Source organism: Balaenoptera physalus, assembly GCF_965194825.1.
Source record: "Balaenoptera physalus genome assembly, chromosome: 12".
Classification (NCBI taxonomy): Eukaryota; Metazoa; Chordata; class Mammalia; order Artiodactyla; family Balaenopteridae; genus Balaenoptera; species Balaenoptera physalus.
This window is the reverse complement of record NC_138897.1, coordinates 76,011,502-76,033,963: the sequence shown is the minus strand read 5'-3', so window position 1 is coordinate 76,033,963 and position 22,462 is coordinate 76,011,502. Positions and strand designations below refer to the sequence as shown.

The 22,462-nt window shown below is 40.6% G+C and overlaps 1 protein-coding gene and 2 long non-coding RNA genes across 9 annotated transcripts in view; 1 reads left to right on the top strand and 2 right to left on the bottom strand.

Annotated features, from left to right (window-relative positions):
- The window catches only part of TCN2 (transcobalamin 2), a 45,944-nt gene that overhangs the window by 14,270 nt on the left and 9,212 nt on the right, over nt 1-22,462 (bottom strand). For 4 of the 7 annotated variants that reach the window (XM_082417307.1, XM_082417308.1, XM_082417310.1 and 1 more), the window contains exon 2: nt 18,085-18,193. The exons of 2 other annotated variants lie outside the window; for them this stretch is intronic. Coding sequence is in view for 1 of the 5 variants with exons in the window: in XM_082417306.1 (XP_082273432.1) it covers nt 18,085-18,193; nt 22,025-22,027 (112 nt within the window). In the remaining 4 variants the exon portion in view is untranslated. Of the gene's footprint in view, nt 1-18,084; nt 18,194-22,024; nt 22,043-22,462 lie in introns of those variants that run through there. One more of the 7 variants, XM_082417306.1, reaches the window with a different exon arrangement.
- Nucleotides 6-11,224, top strand: LOC309639734. The gene is made up of 2 exons (XR_014251825.1): nt 6-800; nt 8,231-11,224. It is a non-coding gene; the product is annotated as an uncharacterized lncRNA (long non-coding RNA).
- On the bottom strand, nt 2,967-8,235 carry LOC309639732. The gene is made up of 2 exons (XR_014251823.1): nt 6,399-8,235; nt 2,967-4,333 (listed from the first exon to the last, which is right to left on the bottom strand). It is a non-coding gene; the product is annotated as an uncharacterized lncRNA (long non-coding RNA).

Sequence of the window (22,462 nt, the reverse complement as noted above, 5' to 3'; positions counted from 1 at the left end):
GACAAAACAAATCCATTTAACGAACAAGACCTAATCATCTGAGACACAAAGCCACGGTTAGCAGGGCCACTTGTCAGTACTAGGAAAGTAACCTGAAAAAAAATCTCTTCAAGGAAGAGAGAGAACAAAGGATTCCCTACCTGCCTAGCCCCACAGGAGAATCTATGTCCAAGAGTTAGCTCTGGAGGTGCTGTGTTACCTTGGCCAGGTGACTTAACTTCTCTGAGTTTGAAAGAGTTTCTCCTGTGTGAGCTGAAAGGGTTGGAGAAGATCATTCTAATTAAGCTCCCTTCCAGCTCAACTTGTGAAGATGTTATGACCTTAAAACATCTCTAATCACTTCTAAATAAAATTTTTATTGCAATCATTTTATGGCAAATTGCCACGGTTCATTCTTTCAAGATAATCTGGTTTTGTGCCTGACTTATCACAAGCCAATAAATACAGACATAAGTAAATACAGAGACGTGCATCTGTTTACGGAAGTACCTTATAAATATAAAATTAGATTGTCTAGTGCAAGGAGGCTGGGCATGGCCCATCAAGGTGAAGTTCCAGGGAAGGAGGGATGCCAGCTAGAGGCCTATCTTCTGCAGATTCTTGGGTTCAGACTTCCACGGGGGCCTTGGAAATTTGTGTGCAATGGAGCTGCCTTGGTTTGAGATGGGACTGCCCCGCTCCCCAACCCTCTGCCTGTGGCGGGTGGCAATGATTCTGTTTCCTGCCACCTCCAGGACAGCAGCCTCTGGTGAGAAGCAGCTTCCTTGGGAGAGTCACCTCTGATCCCTGAGGACTCGAAGGTACCGCAGTGACCAGTGGGGACGAGGTGCATTTCCATAGCTATTAGAAACAGAGTGACTGATTGGGGGTGGAACTGGACTGTTTTAGGTAATGCGGTCAGGGGAAGTGAAAAAGAAAAACGACTAAATCATTTGGTTCAGAACTTCTGTTTGGGGGTCTATTAGCTTGGAATGAGCAGGTAAAAGTTTGCCTGTCCAGACAGGCACGGACAAAGCCAGCTGCAATGTAAACAGGAAACATTATTTCTCCCAAGGTCACATTACAACTGTAAAGTGTCCCGATAACCATGCTGTGTGAGTGACTATTACTTGTACTTTTTTACCGGGATTTCTTTTTTTCCCCTACAATCACAAACTATCAGGAATTTGCTGTCTGAAATTATGTTAGTAAGAAAGAAACAACCCCGGAGGCACCAAGTCACTTTGACACAGAGAAGTTGCCCCAGTATGGAATTCCTGGACTCAACGTTCCACGCCTGTCTCAACTTTGTAGTTTCCACTTACACAGGATACTTTGCTGTCCAAACCTGAAGCTGACACTTCTCACGCAGCCCTGTGCTGTGTTGAGCCTATCAAAATACTGCTTGGTTGGGACTTCCCTGGCAGTCCAGTGGTTAAGACTCCACATTTCCACTGCAGGGGGCACAGGTTCGATCCCTGGTCAGGGAACTAAGATCCCACATGCTACGTAGCATGGCCAAAAAAAAAAAAAGCACTGCTTGGTTTACATTTCACCTAACCTAACCCCATTCTTCACCCAAATCCTGTAATCGCCTTGCCCTCTGTGTAGTCAGACCCCCTCAGTTCCTCCCCCTCATTGCAGTGGATTAATTGAGCTGACTGTCAGACTAAAGATTTGTTCTTGGTGGTCTCAGGATGACTGGACTAGGATACAGCCTAAGAAAGAATCCAATAGGAAAAAAATTAAATTTTATGCATGAACAAGGATATATGGTACAACACGGGGAATATAGCCAATATTTTATAAGAACTATAAATGGAGTATAACCTTGAAAAATTTTGAACCCCTATGTTGTACACCTGAAACTTATATAACATTGTACGTCAACCATACTTCAATTTAAAAAAAAAAAAAGAAAGGTGAAGTGAAAAAAAATTGTATGTGTGAAGGTGGCATGAGAAGAATGAATATAATAAATACATGGCTGTATCGTTACATATGGAATATCCATTTTCTTTTTTTTTTATTTTCTTAATTAAAAATGTAAATATATTAAAATCATAGAGCCCATCTAACGTAGAAAGATGTTCATAATTAATCTTAAATTTTAAAAATTATGTAAGTAAGACATGTGGATTGCATGAAAAATTAGAAAACGTGTTAAGGGAGAAGAAGGAGGTAGAGGAAGAAGAGGGAAAGAAAAACCAGAAAATCCCTGATAGTCCCATAACCCAGAGGATTGTTCTCAAAGTGTGGTCTGTGGATCCCTGGAGGCCTCCAAAACCCTTTTAGGGGGTCTGTGAGTTCAAAATTACTTTAGAAAATACTAAGACATTATCTGCCTTGTTCGCTTTTTGGGTATTTGCACTCATGGTGTGTGGTGGCCCCCAAGCTGTAAGCTTATTCAGCTTTCTGCTTTCCGGAGAACTGCTTGTCTCTTTCTTGGTATGCACTCCTGACTCTGCGGTATTGAGCGTAAAAAAGGAAAATGGCTTGCGGCCAGTTTCGTTCCAGGTGCCTGCTCTGGATCTAAGAGCCCCTGGTTGTTCCTCAGAAGAAGGACGTGCTGCCCTGAGGGGGAAGTCTGTATCTCCAAAGAATGGCCCATAAGGCATGCTGACGCATAGATAGTGGCGCATAGATAGTGGCGATAGAATTATGTGGAAATACAAGGTTTACTGATTTATTGTCTGATATTCGTTCCGTACTAAACCTATATATACATTCATGCTCTTTGAATAAACTTGCCTTGCAACCATCAGTTGTCTTGGCCCTTCTGATCCCATACTGGTGCTTTTCAGTTCCTTACCCCTCACCGCCAGGAACTTCTAGCTTTCTGCAGCCGGTCTGCGGCAAGTGGCACCCAAACAGGGACCTGAGTGCGTGAGGCATTTCGGAAGATTTCAGGTAAGTAGAACTCTCGAGTGAGATAGTGTGGCCACAAGAAATAATTTCGTGTTTTTTTTTTTAAATTAATTAATTAATTTATTTTTGGCCGTGTTGGGTCTTCGTTTCTGTGCGAGGGCTTTCCCCAGTTGCGGCAAGCAGGGGCCTCTCTTCATCGCGGTGTGCGGGCCTCTCACCACCGCGGCCTCTCCCGTTGCGGAGCACAGGCTCCAGACGCGCAGGCTCAGCAGTTGTGGCTCACGGGCCCAGTTGCTCCGCGGCACGTGGGATCTTCCCAGACCAGGGCCTGAACCCGTGTCCCCTGCATTAGCAGGCAGATTCTCAACCACTGCGCCACCAGGGAAGCCCCAATAATTTCGTTTTTAAGACGGTAACTCGAGAAAGAGTCAGAAGTAAAATAATATGGGACAAAAGGGCTCTAAGGAGCGTGATTTATTTGCTCAGGTTTTGCTCTCAATGTTAAAAGCCCGTGGAATTAAGGTAACTACCTCACAACTTCTGGAATTTTTGCAATTAGTATATGATGCTTGTCCTTGGCTCCCTGAAGGAGGATCAGTGGACTTAGCAATTTGGACTCGTGTAGGAGATGAGTTATCTAAATATCATGAAGCACATGGACCATCTTCTGTTTCAGTTTCCATTTTTAGCTTGTGGAATTTAATAAGAGATTGTTTTAATCCAATTTATGATTCAGTTCCAAAATTAACAGCTAAATCTGTAGAACATATTGCTGCAGTAGCTACTGCTCCTCCATTGCCACCGAGGATAAAGAGTGTTAATTCACTTGATGATGATGACTTTTCTTTTGATCTAGTGGATGAAGAAGCCAAATATGAGGCTGAAAAATATCCTGATGAAAATATTCTTCCACGGTTACAGCAATTACATGTCTCTGTCCCTATCCCTCCTAAGCTTAGTCCTTTACAACAAGCAGTACGGGGAGCTCTTAATAGAGGGGAGGATCCTTTATTCTGCTGTCCGGTGGTGGAACGACCCAATCCTCAAAATCCACAACAAAATAATCGGGAATATCAGCCTCTCTCCTTTAAGGTTTTGAAAGATTTAAAAGCAGCCTGTGCACAATATGGGCCTATAGCCCCTTTCACTATTACTATGTTGGATACTATTGCAACAGAAGCATTGCCTCCAGCAGACTGGAAATCTATTGCTCGTGCTTGTCTCACTGATGACGACTATTTACTTTGGAAATCAGAATATTATGAAAAGGCTGCTGAACAAGCTGAAAGAAATACTGCACATAATGTGCTAGTAAATTATGAGATGTTGATTGGGGAAGGACAACATCAGTTATTACAGGATCAATTAGCTTTCCCTTTTGTGGCTTATGCTCAGATCAATCATATAGCTCTACATGCATGGAAACATTTACCTGCCTCCACTAGGACTGAAGACCTTGCTAAAATAAGGCAAGGGGCAGATGAACCTTATGCTGATTTTGTGGACAGATTATTACAGGCTGTTAATAGAATTATTTCTGATGGTCCTTCTGGAGCAATTATCGTCAAACAATTGGCTTTCGAAAATGCTAATAATATTTGTCAGGCAGCTATACGTCCATGGAAAAAGAAAGGAAAGTTAGAGGATTATATTCGAGTTTGTTCTGATATTGGATCATCTTACTTACAGGGAGCAGCTATAGCTGCAGCCCTAACTAAGGCAGGATTTGGGCCAAATGCTAAAAGTAAAAACTGTTTTAAATGTGGGAAGCCAGGTCATTTTGCAAAAAACTGTACTGTTGATACTCCTAATATGCCTATCGTAAATTCTGTGCCTCAGGGTAAATCTCCTCCTCCCACAATTTGTCCCCGATGCCAAAGAGGATGGCATTGGGCTAAAGAATGTCGATCAGTGACTCATAAAGATGGAACTCCCTTGTCGGGAAACTTCCGGAGGGGCCTGCTCCAGCCCCATCAAACAATTGGAGCAATGTCAATAATCCCCCCACAACCTGCTCCACCGCCTCCAGCTCAGACCTTTGTTCCTCAGGGAATGGAATCTCCTCCCTTCAAAGGGCCACGCCAAATAGTGCAGGACTGGACCTCTGTGCCTCCACCCAATTCTTATTAACCTCGGATATGGGACCCCAAGCCCTTCCTACGGGAAATTTTGGGCCTTTACCCCAGGGAACAGTTGGTATAATCCTTGGAAGAAGTAGTATGCCTATGAAAGGCTTAACAATTATTCCTGGGGTGATTGATGCTGATTATGAAGGGGAATTAAAGGTTATGGTTCAAACATCAAAAGGATCTTTTCTTATCACGCCTGGTATGCGAATAGCTCAGCTTCTATTAATTCCATACATACCAGAAGGAAAAATTTTACAACATAACAAAAGAGGAACTGGGGCTTTCGGTTCCTCTGATGCAGTTTATTGGATTCAACAAATTGGTAGGGAAAGACCACAATTGGTATTAAAAATAAATGGAAGGCCTTTTTCTGGGTTATTAGATACTGGTGCTGATGTTTCTGTTATTTCGTTTATACATTGGCCAAAAAATTGGCCCGTGCACCAAACCATTACACAGTTGCAAGGTATTGGCCAATCTAATTCTCCACAACAAAGTTCGCAATACCTACATTGGCAGGATGCTGAAGGTAATCAAGGAATATTCAAACCCTACGTATTGCCCGGATTGCCAGTTAACCTTTGGGGAAGAGATATATTACAACAAATAGGAATCCTATTGCTTAGTCCCAACCCTACTGTAACTAATATGTTGTTAAATCAAGGGTATGATCCTAGGAATGGTTTGGGAAAAAATCAACAGGGAAATAAATTACCCTTACAGATTGATAATAAACGGGATAAAACAGGCTTGGGTTTTTTCTAGGGGCCTTGGATTCTCCTCCACCACATGCTGACCCTATAACTTGGATTTCTGATAATCCTGTCTGGGTGGACCAATGGCCCCTTTCTAAGGAGACATTAATGGCGGCCCATAATATAATTAATGCACAGCTTGCTTTGGGCAGACTAGAAAAGTCTAATAGCCCTTGGAATACTCCTATATTTGTTATAAAGAAAAAATCGGGAAAATATCGTTTATTTACGTGCTGTTAATCAAACTATGGTAATTATGGGAGCTCTGCAACCAGGTTTGCCTTCTCCTGCAGCCATACCTAAAAATTATATGATTATTATTATTGATCTTAAGGATTGCTTTTTTACTATTCCTCTATTTCTGGCTGATAAGTTGCAATTTGCTTTTAGCTTACCCTCTTTAAATTTTATAGAACCTATGCAACGTTATCAATGGAAAATGCTGCCTCAGGGTATGGCTAATAGTCCTACTTTATGTCAACAGTTTGTAGCTCAAGTTATTGCCCCTGTTCGTAAACAGTTCCCTCAGATATATTTTATTCATTATATGGATGACTTATTACTTGCTTATTCTGATAAACATATTTTACTTAAGGCTTATAATTCCCTTCAAAGTCATTTGTCACGATCAGGACTTGTCATTGCTGCTGACAAAGTACAGATGAACCCACCTTTCTCATATCTTGGTAAGTATATCACAAATTATAATATTACACCTCAGAAGATAGAGATACGGACTGACGTTCTTAAAACTTTAAATGATTTTCAAAAGTTATTAGGAGATATTAATTGGCTGCGACCTTCTTTAAAATTAACTACGGGTCAGTTACAGCCTCTTTTTAATATCCTAAAGGGAAGTCCTGATCCTTCTTCCCCTCGTATTTTAACTTCTGAAGCTCAACAAGCACTCAAGCTTGTAAACAAAGCAATACAATCTGCTCAGCTAACTAGAATTGAGCCTTCTTTACCTATACTATTAATAATCTGTGCTACGTCACATACCCCTACCGCCTTATTATGGCAAGAAACAGGAATTCTTGAATGGATTCATATGAAAAATACGCCTAATAAAGTCATTACACCTTATTATGAGTTAATAGCAACCCTTGTTCAATTGGGTCGTAGAAGAAATATTCAGTTGGTAGGATATGAACCAAATTCTATTATTATACCTTATACTACTTATCAATATTCTTGGTTATTATTTGTCTCTGATTTTTGGGCTCTTGCTTTTGCTGGATATTCAGGAATTATTGATAATCATTATCCTTCTAATAAGCTCCTTCATTTTGCTACTCAACATCTATTTATGTTTCCTAAAACTATCTGTTCAACTCCTATTCTCAATGCCCCAAATGTTTTTACTGATGGTTCTGCCAATGGCATCGCTGTGGTTATTTCTGATGACTTACTTCATAAAGAACAAACAGATCATACCTCTGCCCAACGAGTTGAATTACATGCGATTTCCTTGGCTTTTCAAACCTTTTCACATTGTTCTTTTAATCTCTATACGGATAGCCATTATTTGGTTACTATTTTGCGTAACATAGAAACCGCTATAATTGGCAATACTGTTGATTCTCAATTGTTTCAGACTTTCTTTCAACTACAAAAGATTATTCTTCAGCATGACTTTCCTGTAGCCATATTACATATTCGAGCCCATTCAGGTCTCCCTGGCCCATTGTCTTTGGGAAATCAATTGGCTGACGAAAATACAAAGATTATAGCCTTAAGTTTATCTCAACCTCAGGATCTTGCTACACAATCACATAATTTACATCATCAATCTGCTGCTATGCTTCAAAAATAATTCTCTATTTCTAGAGAAACAGCCCGATACATTGTTAAGTCCTGCTCTAAATGTTTACCCCACCTTCCTGTTCCACAATTTGGAGTCAATCCTCGGGGTTTACTCCCTCATCATCTTTGGCAAATGGATGTTACTCATATTCCCTCTTTTGGTAAATTACAATTTGTTCATGTAACTGTTGATACTTACTCTAATTTTATATGTGCTACGCCTTTGGCTGGGGAATCTACTAAATATGTAATTACTCATTTATTTCATTGTTTTGCATCTATGGGAATTCCTAAAGCTTTAAAAACAGATAATGCTCCAGGATATACGAGTAAAGCTTTTGCCAATTTTTGTGCAACTTTCCATATTTCACATAAAACAGGCATTCCCTACAATCCTCAGGGTCAAGGTATTGTAGAACGTGCCAACCAACAATTAAAAATTACATTACAAAAAATAAAAAAGGGGGAATATGATAGATCTCCTCAGATTATGCTTAATCATGCTTTATTTATTTTAAATTTTTTAACTTTAGATGCATTTAGTCACACGCCTTATGAACGATTGTTTACAGGTCTTTCTGGAACCCCTCCTGAAAAAGCGCTTGTTAAATGGAAAGATCCCATGACTAACCTTTGGCATGGACCAGACCCTGTTTTAGTATGGGGCCGAGGCCATGTTTGTGTTTTCCCTAGGGAGGCAGACTCTCCTCGGTGGCTCCCGGAGCGCTTGGTTCGACATTATCATGCCATCACCAATAAACACCCTGACTCGAAGAATGCGTCGCCTGAGTCTCTCGCAATCGACCACAGCACACCCCAACCGGTTCCCCCGGCGGACGAGAAGAATGCGGCGACGGAGTAGGAGACAACTTGTCAGGGAGGCGAGGGGAGATCGAAATCAAATTACTTGGTATCAATTGCAATATTGCAATGTTTAGTATTTCAAGCACGTAGGATTATGGAGGAGAGTGCTCATCCTCACTCTCCTCTTACCTTTTTTTTAGCCATGATAGCTGTATTGGCAGCCCCACCTATAGAGGCTAAATCTTATTGGGCTTATGTACCCGATCCTCCTTTATTACAACCTGTTACATGGTCTGAAGCTGACCTTCCAATTTTCTATAATGATTCTACTTTTGGAAGAGTGCTAGGAAATTTGCCTATTACTAATACTTCTGTTAATTACTCTAATTGGTTTAATACTCCCCCTGTTTGTTTAAGTCCTATGAGTACCAATTCGGGTTGTGTTAAGGCTGTTGCTTTAGAACATGCTATTTCTTACCAAACCACTGTAAATTCTCAATTTTTTACTCATTTACGTAAAAATTATAAAGCTGTGGGATCTAATATGTCTTCCTTGCAAACAGACTGTTTCTAGACGAGGAGATTTATCCACCTTTGTATTTTGGTATAAGGATAACGTTCCCATTCACACGAATGCTAGAGTAACTAAGCTTGCTTCTAATACTTCGTTGGATCATTCTCTATGCATATATCGCTTGAGGATTAAAGATACTGGACATCATTTGTGTATTGAAACTACCATGGGTAATCAAGGGACGTTATTAGCTGGACATCAAATTACGGTCGTAAAGACTGTCACAGGACTACAATTTCCTGCTTTTATGGCTTCTGAATTCCCGCAGTCTGATTTTCCTGTTTGTAATGATACATGGACTAAAGCCTCTGTCTGGTGTACTTTAGATTATGATAATGGCACCATACTAGTTTCTTCTGTCCCCGTTAATAATAACAGCCTTGTTTTTTACAAGCAATGGGAATTCTGGAAACTTGCCTTATCCTTTTCTTATAGACCGGTGATTACTTGCGTCGCTCCTCCTTATGCTTTATTGATTGGAGATTTAATTGTAGAAAACACTATGAATCCTATAGGTTATAATATTACTTGTGTTAATTGTATCTTTAGTAGTTGTGTTTTGCCCGTTAAAGGATCTGCATCTGTTATGATTATGAAGCAACCTTCTTATATAATGTTACCTGTTAATTTGTCTGAACCATGGTATCATAACACTGGCATGCAAGCCTGGCTGGAATTGACTAAAGCATTAAAACGACCAAAGAGATTTATTGGTGTTCTAATATGTGCAATCCTAGCCTTAGCAGCTTTAACTGCTAAATTAACTGCGGCCACTGCTGGGATTGCTCTTTCACAAACTATTCACCAGGCTCATTATGTTAATCAGTTATCTAAAAATACTAGTGTAGCATTAGCCCTACAAAGTCATATTGATATCCAACTAAAAACAGAAGTAGATGAATTAAAAAATGTTCTAATAGGAATAGGGGATCAAGTTATGGCTTTAAAATTAAAAATGCGTTTGATTTGTCATGCCAAATATACCTGGATTTGTGTAACTCAACATTTATATAATGATTCACAATGGGATTGGGAAAAAGTTAAAATGCATATATTAAGTGTATGGACTGATGGACACATTAGCCTTGATATTCAAAAGTTAAATGCCGAAATACAAGCTATTCAAGAGGCCCACCTGGACGAAGATGGACCCCAGAATTTGATTCAAGGATTATTAGATCAACTACAATGGCTAAATCCGATACAATGGATTCATGGAGGGGTCTCGGGCCTGATATCAACTGGTGTACTACTTTTATTGGTGATCGGTTTATTACCTTGTGTTGTCAGATTTGTAATGGGGCGCCTCGCTGTCTTGCGTCAGGATGTTCATGGCTTAAAACTACATTATCAAGCTTTAAAAAATAATAAAAAGGGGGGAAATGTGGTGGCCCCCAAGCTGTAAGCTTATTCAGCTTTCTGCTTTCCGGAGAACTGCTTGTCTCTTTCTTGGTATGCACTCCTGACACTGCGGTATTGAGCGTAAAAAAGGAAAATGGCTTGCGGCCAGTTTCGTTCCAGGTGCCTGCTCTGGATCTAAGAGCCCCTGGTTGTTCCCCAGAAGAAGGACATGCTGCCCTGAGGGGGAAGTCTGTATCTCCAAAGAATGGCCCATAAGGCATGCTGACGCATAGATAGTGGCGCATAGATAGTGGCGATAGAATTATGTGGAAATACAAGGTTTACTGATTTATTGTCTGATATTGTTCCGTACTAAACCTATATATACATTCACGCTCTTTGAATAAACTTGCCTTGCAACCATCAGTTGTCTTGGCCCTTCTGATCTCATACTGGTGCTTTTCAGTTCCTTACCCCTTACCGCCAGGAACTTCTAGCTTTCTGCAGCTGGTCTGCGGCAATGGTGTAAAGCAGTGGCATCTAAAACTGCTAGTGCCTTAGCAGGAATCAAGGCAGTGACACCAAACTGTACTAGTAGTCACTGTATTCTTTACCCCCGTGCACTCCGGGGTGGGGAAAAGCTGGTTTCACTTAAGAATGTCCTTGGGCTTCCCAGGTGGCACAGTGGTTGAGAATCTGCCTGCTAATGCAGGGGACACGGGTTCAGGCCCTGGTCTGGGAAGATCCCACATGCTGCGGAGCAACTAGGCCCGTGAGCCACAACTACTGAGCCTGTGCGTCTGGAGCCTGTGCTCCGCAACAAGAGAGGCCACGATAGTGAGAGGCCCGTGCACCGCGATGAAGAGTGGCCCCCGCTTGCCGCAACTAGAGAAAGCCCTCGCACAGAAACGAAGACCCAACACAGCCAAAAATAAATTAATTAATTAATTAAAAAAAAAAAAAGAAAGCAGGATTTGTGATCCTTAAAAAAAAAAAAATGTCCTTGATAAGGCAAAAAAAAAATTACTAAATCTCAACAGCAACACCAAAAAAGGGGTCATCCCACAGACCTGGACTCTAGTCTTGCCTCTGTGACCTTTGGCAAGAGACACCCTTTCTAAGCCTGTTTCTTGTAAAATGGGCGTGTGGCACCGTGCTCATAGGTTTCTCATGAGGATCAAATGAGAATGCTTATAAAATGCTTAGCACGGTGCCTAGTGTGTGGTTCGAGCTCATACACTTTCAGCTCTTATCAATAACTATCTGTCAAAATCCAGGAAAGAATGTTACAGGGAACAGTCAGTGTCCACTTAGCAAGTTTCCAAATTCTAAGGATCTGGATTCCAGCTAAGTAAGAGAAAAGAGCCTTGCATGTAACACAAGACTGTTGGACCATCTTAAGCCATGCAACTGAAGAGGTTCAGCTCCAGCCTCCCCCAGACACGCCATGGCATATGGATTCTTTTGAGCTAAAGGAAATCAAGACCCTGTGGGCTCAAGAGAAACATCTGTCCCTCCCTTAACTACCTGGAAGAATTTAAATTGGAAGTCTCTCCCTAAATGAGAATTATTACCAGAGATGAATCTTATCTGAGTGACCCATCTGTATGGCAGGGCAAACATCTAATTACCAAATGTCTGCTCTTTTGCGTCTTGTTCCTGTGAATTGCCCTCCTTCCTGTTGAAGCCCCAGGTCCCTATCCCATTCCTTAGCTCAGTATAGCATAAATACCTCATTTTACCCTTCTAACTTTAACCTCTCATGTATGTGGGGTTCTCGTACTGACAAAATTAAATTTGATTTTCCCCTGTTACTCTGTCTCATGTCAATTTGATCATCAGACCAGCCAAAAGAACCTTTGAAGGGTAGAGGAAAATTCTTTCTCCCCAACACAAGGCTGGGAAACATCAAATGATGCTGTGGCAGGATTGGAGTAATCCTGTCCAACAGCCTTCCCCTCTTTCCCCTGCATTCCCCCTCCCTCCTCAAAGGCTAGCGGTCTTGACAGGACCTCAGGAAGGGACACACTGGATTCCTACTTGCAGGTCCCAGGAGAGCTGCTCAGACAGATCCTTGGAACTGTTCTGAATTTACAGGCGACTCTTGCAGAGGTCTGGGTCCAGTTTCAAAGTTAATATAGGGCTCATCTTCCTTTCCTTTGGCCACTTCTCCAGCAAAGGAGAGTGTTCCAGGCAGAGGGAACAGAATGTGTAAAGGCTGGAGGTAGCCGAGGAAAGAGGATCGGCAGGGAAACAGTGGAAGAGGCAATGCCTCCAGGTCCTGGTGATCAGAAATGGCAGAGCTAGGGACTTCCCTGGCGGTCCAGTGGTTAGGACTCCATGCTTCCACTGCAGGAGGCAAGGGTTCGATTCCCGGTCGCGGGAACTAAGATTCCGTATGCTGCACGGTGCGGCCAGCAATAGCTGAGCTAGAAGGACACTTGGCATCTGACCAACTGAGCTCAGACGCAAAATATGCCCTTTACTTCTGTGTGGACTTGGGCATGTTAATTTCTCAGCCTCCTTTTTTTAATCTCTAAAGGGGTCATAACAATACCCACACATGGGAGAGTTTTTATGAAGATTCAAGTAGGTCAAGAAACTGGCCCGCAATCTGTGTTCATGAAACAGATTCTGACTCAAGATATAAAAACTGAGTGGCCACTGTGTGCCAATGGACATACATTTTTTTCAATTAGCCCTCAGAACTGCTCCATTATCCTCCAGTTTGTTAATGAAGAAACTGAGGCTCAGAGGGGACAATTGACTGAGGTCACAGCAGGCAGTGGCCAAGGGCCCTTCCTCTGTTGTTGCTCCTGCCTTTCTGGGAGCGCTTCCATTCCCACTGTTAAGACCTTCAATAATAATGAAGACTAAAAGTGATTTATTATTATTATTATTATTATAAATAATATTTTAAAAACCAGCCTGGTACATGGCAGAAAAAAATGATATCTCTTTCAGAATGTACTTCAAACCTATGCCTCAAAGAATCCCAAAGGAAGGGGAGGGATAAATCAAGAGTATGGGATTAACAGATACACACTATTATATATAAAATAGATAACCAACAAGAAACTACTGTATAGCACAGGGAACTATACTCAATACTTTGTAATAACCTATAAGGGAAAAGAGTTTGAAAAAGAATATATATATATATATATATATATATATATATATATATATATACATACACACACACACATATATATATGTGTGTGAGTATATATATATTCAGTTTTATATATATATATATATATATATATATAAAACTGAATCACTGTGCTGTATACCTGAAACTAACACAACATTGTAAATCAACTATCCTTTAATAATAAAAAAAAAAGAAGAACCCTGGAAAAAAAATTAAAAAAAAAAAGAAATCAAAGAAGTTCTAAATAAATGGAGAGGCATTCTGTGTTCATGGATTGGAAGACTCAATTTTATTAAATGTCAATTCTTCCCAACATGATCTATAGTTTTGAATAATTCCAATCAAAATCCGAGTAAGGTATTTTGTGTATATTGACAAATTGATCCTAAAGGTCGTGTGGAAAGGCAAAAAAAACCAGAATAACCAACAAAACACTGAAGAAGAACAAAGTTGGAGGACTGACACTACCTGATTTCCAGATTTACAATAAAGCTGCAGTAATCAAGATGGTGTACTATTGGTCAAAGAATCAACAGACTGACCAACAGAACAGAATAGAGAGCCCAGATACAGACTACCGCAAAAATAGTCAACCGGTATTTTGACAAAGGAGCAAAGGCAACTGACAATAGAGAAAGGACAGTAATTTCAACAAAAGGTGCTGGAGCAATCGGATATATCAAAAAAAAAGAATTAATCCTAGGCATATACCTTTTACCTTTCACAAAAAACTAATTCAAAGTGGACCTAAATGTAAGAGACAAAACTAAAAAAACTTCTGGAAGAGGTGATGACTTTTAAGATATAACATCAAAGGCATGGTCTATAAAAGAAATGATTGCTAAGCTGGACTTCATTAAAAAAAAAAAACAACACTTCTGCTCTGCTAAGGACACTGTCAAGAGAATGAGAAGACAAGCCACAGTGTGGGAGAAAATATTTGCAAATGATATATCTGATAAAAGATGGTTATCCAAAGAACCCTTAAAACTTAACAATAAGAAAACAAACAGGGCTTCCCTGGTGGCACAGTGGTTGAGAATCTGCCTGCCAATGCAGGGGACACGGGTTCGAGCCCTGGTCTGGGAAGATCCCACATGCTGCAGAGCAACTAAGCCGTGAGCCACAGCTACTGAGCCTGCGCGTCTGGAGCCTGTGCTCCAAGACGGGAGAGGCTGCGACAGTGAGAGGCCCGCACACCGCGATGAAGACTGACCCCCGCTCGCCGCAACTGGAGAAAGCCCTCGCACAGAAACGAAGACCCAACACAGCCAAAAATAAGTAAATAAATTAAAAAAAAAAAAGAAAAGAAAACAAACAACCCAATTTAAAAATAGACCAAAGACCTGAACAGACATCTCACCAGAGATGATATATAGATGGCAAATAAGCATATGAAAAGATGCTCCATTTCATATGTCACCAGGTAATTGCAAATTAAAACAACAATGATACCACTATATACCTATAAGAATAGCTCAAATCCAAAACACTGACATCACCAAATGTTGGCGAGGATGCGGAGCAACAGGAACTGTCACTCACTGCTGGTGGGAATGCAACATGGTACAGCCACTTTGGAAGACAGTTGGCAGTTGCTTACAAAGCAAAACATAGTTTCACTATCAGATTCCACAATCGTGCTCCTAGCTGTTTACCCAACAGATATAAATACTTATGTCCACACAAAAATCTGCATGTGAGAGTTTATAACAACTTTATCCATAATTGCCAAAAACTGGAAGCAACCAAGGTGTCTTTCCATAGGTGAATGGATAAACACATTCTGGCACATATATACTATGAAATATTATATGACTGAAAATAGCAATTAAAAGAAATGAGCTGTTGGACTTCCCTGGCTGTCCAGTGGTTAAGACTCCACACTTCCAATGCAGGGGACGTGCAGGTTTGACCCCTGGTCAGGGAACTAAGATCCCACATGCTGAGTGGCACAGCCAAAAAAAATTAAAAAGTAAAAGAAATGAGCTATTAAGCCACAAAAAGACAAGGGTGAAACTTACATTCATATTGCCAAGGGAAGAAAGGGGCAAGACTGAAAGGTCTCCAATTATTCCTACTACACAGCATTGTGGAAAAGGCAAAACTATAGTAATAGTAAGAAGATCAGTAGTTGCCAGAGGCTGGGGGGAAAGAGTAGGGGAAGGGAGGGTTGAATAGGTGAAGCAAGCATGGCAAAACTGTATGAGTATAATGGTGGATATATAATACTACATATCTGTCAAAACCTATAGAACTTTACAGCAAATAGAGTGAACCTAATGCATGCAAATTAAAAAAAAAATTATTCAGGAGACGAGGGGATCCAGGATAGAATGCAGAATGCGACAAACAATCTAATTGTATTACAAATGTATGAAGCAACCTCACCAAAAGAGTGGGGGAGGACTTCCCCGGTGGCACAGTGGTTAAGAATCCGCCTGCCAATGCAGGGGACACGGGTTCGAGCCCTGGTCCGGGAAGATCCCACATGCCGTGGAGCAAATAAGCCCGTGTGCCACAGCTACTGAGCCTGTGCTCTAGAGTCCACGACCCACAACTACTGAAGGCCGCGCGCCTAGAGCCCGTGCTCTGCAACAAGAGAAGCCACCGCAATGAGAAGCCCGCACACCGCAACAGAGTAGCCCCCGCTCGCCGCAACTAGAGAAAAGCCCGCACACAGCAAAGAAGACCCAACACAGCCAAAAACAAATAAATAAATAAATAAATTTATTTAAAAAAAAAAAAGAGTGGGGGAAAGGGTGCTGACCTAAGAAACTTTGATGATGAGTGGGGTCTGTAGAATAAAGGCAAAAAGATCTGCACATAAGCACTATATCATGAGGGTGAGAGTTAATAATTCTGATGCTAGCAGACATGCATACTGGAATTGAACAATTAAGCAAATGGATGGCAGGTTACAGAAGGCAGGTTTCTCACTGTTGGAGTCGGGGTTTACAGACAAGCAAGGGGAGGAGGCTAGAATGATCTGTGTGGCGACGGTAGTGGTGGAGACATCGGTATGAATTCATGTTTAGCTTAATACAGACAAAGATGGTTACATCCAGAAATAGTTATAGGTATGTGTGTACACAACAGAACAGTATACACAAACATATTTTTTGCTGTCAGCTGAGAGGGTCTAGAAGCAAAGACAGCACAGTAGCAATAAGATTACCCAGTGCCCAGATTTTGATTTATAATAACCATTCTCCAATAAAAGGAACCACATTCCCCTAATATGACTGATACTAGGACTGGGACAAGAAATATGCAAGATGAGCCTGGAGCATCTTATAGGGCCAGAAGGTAAGGAAGTACACACATGCACATGTGCACCCACACTGATGGAGTACGCCAAAGGGATACAGGAGCAAACTGAAGGGGGGCCCCTAGTGGCCAAAGCTGGAATAATTTGAGCAACAAAAGTGATATTAGACTATAACCCAAAGTAAAAAATAAATATCCATGCTTACATACTGATATAAATAAATGATTCAACAAATAAATAAACACTGATATACACTGAATGTTTGTGTCCCCCCAAATTCATGTGTTGAAACCTAATCCCCAATGCCATGTTTTCTGGAGGTGGGGTCTTTGGGAGGTAATTAGGAGCCATCATGCATGGGATTAGACTCCTTATAAAACATACCCCAGTAGATAACTAACAAGGACCTACTGTATAGCACAGGGAACTATACTTAATATCTTGTAATAACCTATAATGGAAGAGAATGTTAAAAAAAGAATATATATATATATATATATATATATATATATATATAAATATATCTATATAAATAAAATAACTGAATCACTTTATAATACACCTGAAACTAACACATTGTAAAACAACCATATTTGAATAAAATTTTTTAAAAAAAGAGAGACCCCGGAGAGAGCCCTCACACCTTCAGCCATGTGAAGACACAGTGAAAAGTTGGTTGTCTATGAACCAGAAAGCAATCCCTCACCAGACACCCAATCTGTTGGCACCTTGGTCGTGGACTTTCCAGCCTCCAGAATTGTGAGAAACAAATTTCTGTTGTTTGCAAGCTACTTATGGTATGGTATTTTGTTATAGCAAGTCTATGGTATTTTGTTATAGTAGCCCAGACAGACTAAGACAAATGGATAAGAGACAAATCTCTCATGCAGAAAAATTCCCAATAATGTATGTAGATACTCTGCCTTCAAGGAGGGGGAGCATAACTCCCCACTCCCTAAGCGTGGGCTGTGCAGAGTGACTTCCTTCCAAAACATACAGTACGGAAAGTGGGTGGGAGGAAGAGCATCTTTACAATCGAGAAGCCCAACAAGCAATTCGTCAACCAAATGACCAAAGCCAAGGTGAACAATGACAAATCATGTTGACAGCATACAACCTTGATAGGATGTGATGAAAATGGCACTTCCCCTCTGTGGTCTTCTTCCTCCAACCCACAGTTTTTTAAAAATTTATTTATTATTTATTTTATTTATTTATTTTGGCTATGCTGGGTCTTAGTTGCAGCATGCATGTGGGATCTAGTTCTCCAACAAGGGACCCAACCTGGGCCCCCTGTATTGGGAGCGTGGAGTCTTACCCACTGGACTGCCAGGGAAGTCCCTCCAACCCCCAGTTTAACCATGAGTAAAAAAACAAATTCCAAACATCCTGCGAAATACCTGACCAGGACTCCTCAAAACTGTCAAGGTCATCACAAATAAGGAAGGTCTGAGAAACTGTCACAGCCAAGAGGAGCCTAAGGAGACATGACAAATGTAACGTGGTGTCCTGGAACAGAAAAAAAAAAAAAAAGATATTAGGTTTAAAACTAAGGAAATCTGAATGATGTATATTAATAATAAAGTATCAATATTGGTTCATTAATTGTAACAAATGTACCATACTAATGTTAGATGTTAATAATAAGAGAAACTGACTGTGGGATATATGGGAATTCTCTGCACCATCTACTCAATTTTTATGTAAAGCTAAAGCTGTTCTAAAAAATAAAGTCCTGGCGACTTTCCTGGCAGTTCAGTGGTTAAGACTCCACGCTTCCAATGCAGGGGGTGTAGGTTCGATTCCTTGTCAGGGAACTAAGATCCCGCATGCTGTGTGGCGTGGGGGGAAAAAAATTAAAAATAAAATCTATCTATCTATCTATTTATTTATTTATTTATTTGGCTGCATTGGGTCTTAGTTGCGGCTCATAGGCTTCTCTCTAGTTGTGGCACGTGGGCTCAGTAATTGTGGCACGTGGGCTTAGTTGCCCCGTGGCATGTGGGATCTTAGTTCCCTGACCAGGGATCGAAGCCACGTCCCCTGCATTGGAAGGCGGATTCTTAACCACTGGACCACCAGGGAAGTCCCCAAAATAAAGTCTACTTTTTTTAAAAAAAAAGGAGGAGTCCTTAAAATGATCACCTCATCATTTCTGTGGAATTTGAAGGTATTTTGCTGGTGTCCTTAAATAAATAATCCTATGTTCTGGCGGGTCTACTGATTTTAAGCAACTTATGGAGAATGGGGGTTCTTTTGGGAGACTAGGTTAAAAGTGATGCTACTTTAACCAGTTGCTCAAAGACTCACATCTTGATTTTAATTGTTCTTAGTAGAAATTAAAATCTTAGTATCATCCTTTTGATAGGTTATCAAATATCATAGTTGATTGACTACAATTTTGTCTCAATCAGCCCATACATACTAATTTCATGCTTCTTTTTTGCAAGTTAAATCAATAAAAATGTGATTTCAAAAAAATGTGAGCTGTTAAGAGGCATGGAAGACAGAGTAAGATGGTCCAACATAAGTCTAATGGAAACTACAGGAGGAAAAAAAATGGTGAGAAAGAAAAAGCAATATTTGAAAATATAATGGTTGAGGATTTTCCAGAATCGAGGAAAGATATCAATCCTCGGAATGAGGAATCCCAGTGAATCTCAAGCTGGATAGGAAGACAGAAAATGACACATTATCTACAGAGAGATGATAATTCTACTGACGGATATCTTCTCAATAATAACAATGAAAGTCAGATCAGACTAGAATGATATCTTCATTGTGTTGAGAGACTGTACTAGTCACTTGAATTCTATACTCAGTGAAACTATCACTCAAAAACAAAAATAAGAGTAAAATAAAGACATTTTAAGACACCCAAAAACTGAGAGTTTACTTGCACTAGAACCTGACTAACATACTTCCAGAAGAGAAAAAAAGATGATTCCAGAAGGAAAGTCTAAGATGTAAGAATGGGAGCAAAGAAAATGTCAAGGCTGCAGATAAATGTAAACAAATATTGAGTACATAAACCAATACCAATAATGTGTAACATACAGGGTTTAAAATTAAGGTAAAGTTCAACAATTGTATGTAAGTCTAGAGGGTTCAGATTGGAGTTAAAGTCTACTAAGATCCTTTTATTAAAATTTCTGAAGAAGACAAAGATAATGATTAACTTTAGGATCTGCTAAGTCAAATGTGTAAGTTAAAAATTTTGGATAATCATTTAGAGAACAGAAACAGAGTATGTAAACTAGTAGAAGGGCAAACAGAATTATTGTGGGGAGAATTTAAAAGAAAACAAAAAGGAGCGGGAGAAAAAAGAAACCCAGAAAAAGTGAATAGGTAGAACAAAAATAAGACAGAAGACAGAAACCCAAATATATCAGCCATCACAATCCATGTAAATGGATTAAACTATCCAGTTCAAGGGTGAAGACTATCAGGTTGGTTTTTAAAATACCCAGCTATATTCTGTTTTCAAGAGAAATTCCTATAACATAAAAATGCAAAAAGATTAAAAGTGAAAGGTTAGAAAAAGATATACCAGAAAAATACCAACCAAAATAAAGTTGGCTTAGCTATATTATTATCAGATCAAATAGTCTTAGGCAAAAAGCATTAATAGAGACAAAGAGCATATATCAGATTGTATTTTGCAAAGATGGCTGCAACAATACCCCCTGTCCCACTGTGGTCTTCTATAATTTTGTCATTCATCCACAAAGTCTTAAGTCCCCTCCCTTTGAATCTGGGCAGATTTGTGACTTGCTTGTAAGTTGCAGAATATAGGAGAAGTGATAATATATGACTTCAAGTCAGAAAAGAAAATGCACTGCCACCTTGCTCGTGGCAACACTTGAGAGCTGTTGTGTAAGCAGTCCAACCGCCCTGAGGCTGCTATCCTGGGTGGAAGCCTAAATTGGCCCAGGAAAGTAATCCACATGATTACCTGAAGAAGCCCTTCGATTACCTGAAGAGACAGAAGCATGTCCAGCCAGCCCCCAGCTTCTCCAGCCCTCAGACTATTCCAGCTTTCGTGATTTCAACTGCATAAGACTTATAGACAGAAACAGTCAACTGACCCCATCCCCAATTTCTATTTATTTATTTTTTTATGGCCGTGCCACACAGGGATCTTGGTTCCCTGACCAGGGATTGAACCTGTGCCCCCTGCAGTGGAAGCACAGAGTCCTAACCATTGGACTGCCAGGGAATTCCCCCATGCCGAATTTTTAACCCACAGAAACCATGAGATGACAAAATGATTCTTGTTTTAAATCACTAAATTTTGAGATAATTTGTTACACAACAACAATGACCAGAACAGAGGGTTACCACATATTGATAAAAGACTCAATTCACTAAGATTTTTTTAAACCATTCTAAACCTAATAATATAGCTACAAAATAAAAGGTGAATTCTGATAAAACCTAAAACCGCAAGGAGAAATGGAGGACTGGCCTTTGCCCTCAGCTTCTGGGAGGTAATCTCTAAGCCCTTGGAATGTCATGCCTGATAGGAGTGTCCTTGTTTGACTGGGGGCCTTGAGCCAGACAGATAACGGTTTTTTAGGGTGGGGCACTTTGGTTCATGTGACACCAGCTTGGACCTCCAGAGGGCTGGAAATTGTTATCAGCCACATGGGTAGTCAACCCTGCGTGAGTGATGGAGCCCAGTAAAGACTCTGGACACCAAGGCTTTGGTGAGCTTCCCTGGTTGGCAATACTCCATGCATAGTGTCATGCATTGATGCCAGGAAAGTAACACTGCCCTGAGTCTCTAGGGGACGGATGACTAAGCTCCAAGTTTGGTACTTTCCTAAACCCTGTCCCAAGTGTCTCTTCCCTTGGCTGATTTTAATCTGTATCTTTCCCTGTAATAAACTGTTAACTGTGGTATAACAGCTTTCATTGAGTTTTGAAGGTCCTTCTAGTGAATTATCAAAACTGAGGATGATCTCAGGGACCCGTGCACTTGCAACTGGTGTCAGAGTGGGAGTAGTCTTGTGGACTGTTCACTATCTCCACAATTGGTTGAATTTTTACACTACCTAATCTCCACCAAGAATAGAATGGATAAAGTATGGTATATTCTATATGGCAATTAGCATGAGTGAACATTCACACAACAAGAAGGATGAATTTCACAAACATAATGTTGATTGAAAGAAGCCAGACAAAAAAGAAAACACAGCATGTAGGGAACTAAAATCTCCATGGATGTCTCAGTCCTCCTGTAAAAAGCCCTAGCCTCCTGAGATGTGGAAATGTATACAATATAAAGAGTAAATGCTTGCTTTAACTTCCCCTAAAAGCATTTTGCTTTCCACATACCATAAGACTTTAATCTGTAGCCATTTGTGTAGTTAACTGGTCTTATCCAAAAGGATAATAGGGACTTCCCTGGTGGTCCAGTGGTTAGGACTCCACTCTTCCACTTCAGAAGCTCGGGTTCAATCCGGCATGCTGTGGCCGGGGGCAGGGGGGCGGGGGAGAGACAGAAACAAAAGGATAATAGAACTTATCTCCCTGAGAGAGTCAAATGGTTACAGCCCAGACTAGGCCCAGAGTTAAGCTCCCAAAGGTACCAGGAAGACTAGAGAGCTATCTCTCTGTCAAAAGGGATGAAGTCCACACATCCAAACACCTCTAGGTCACAGAAGCCAGACACTGGGGCTTATCCAGTTCTTGAAGCAATTCATTTACATTTGAATGGGTTAGGGTAAGTATCTAAGATACTTTTCATTCAATCTCCAAGAAGCAGAGGAGAGG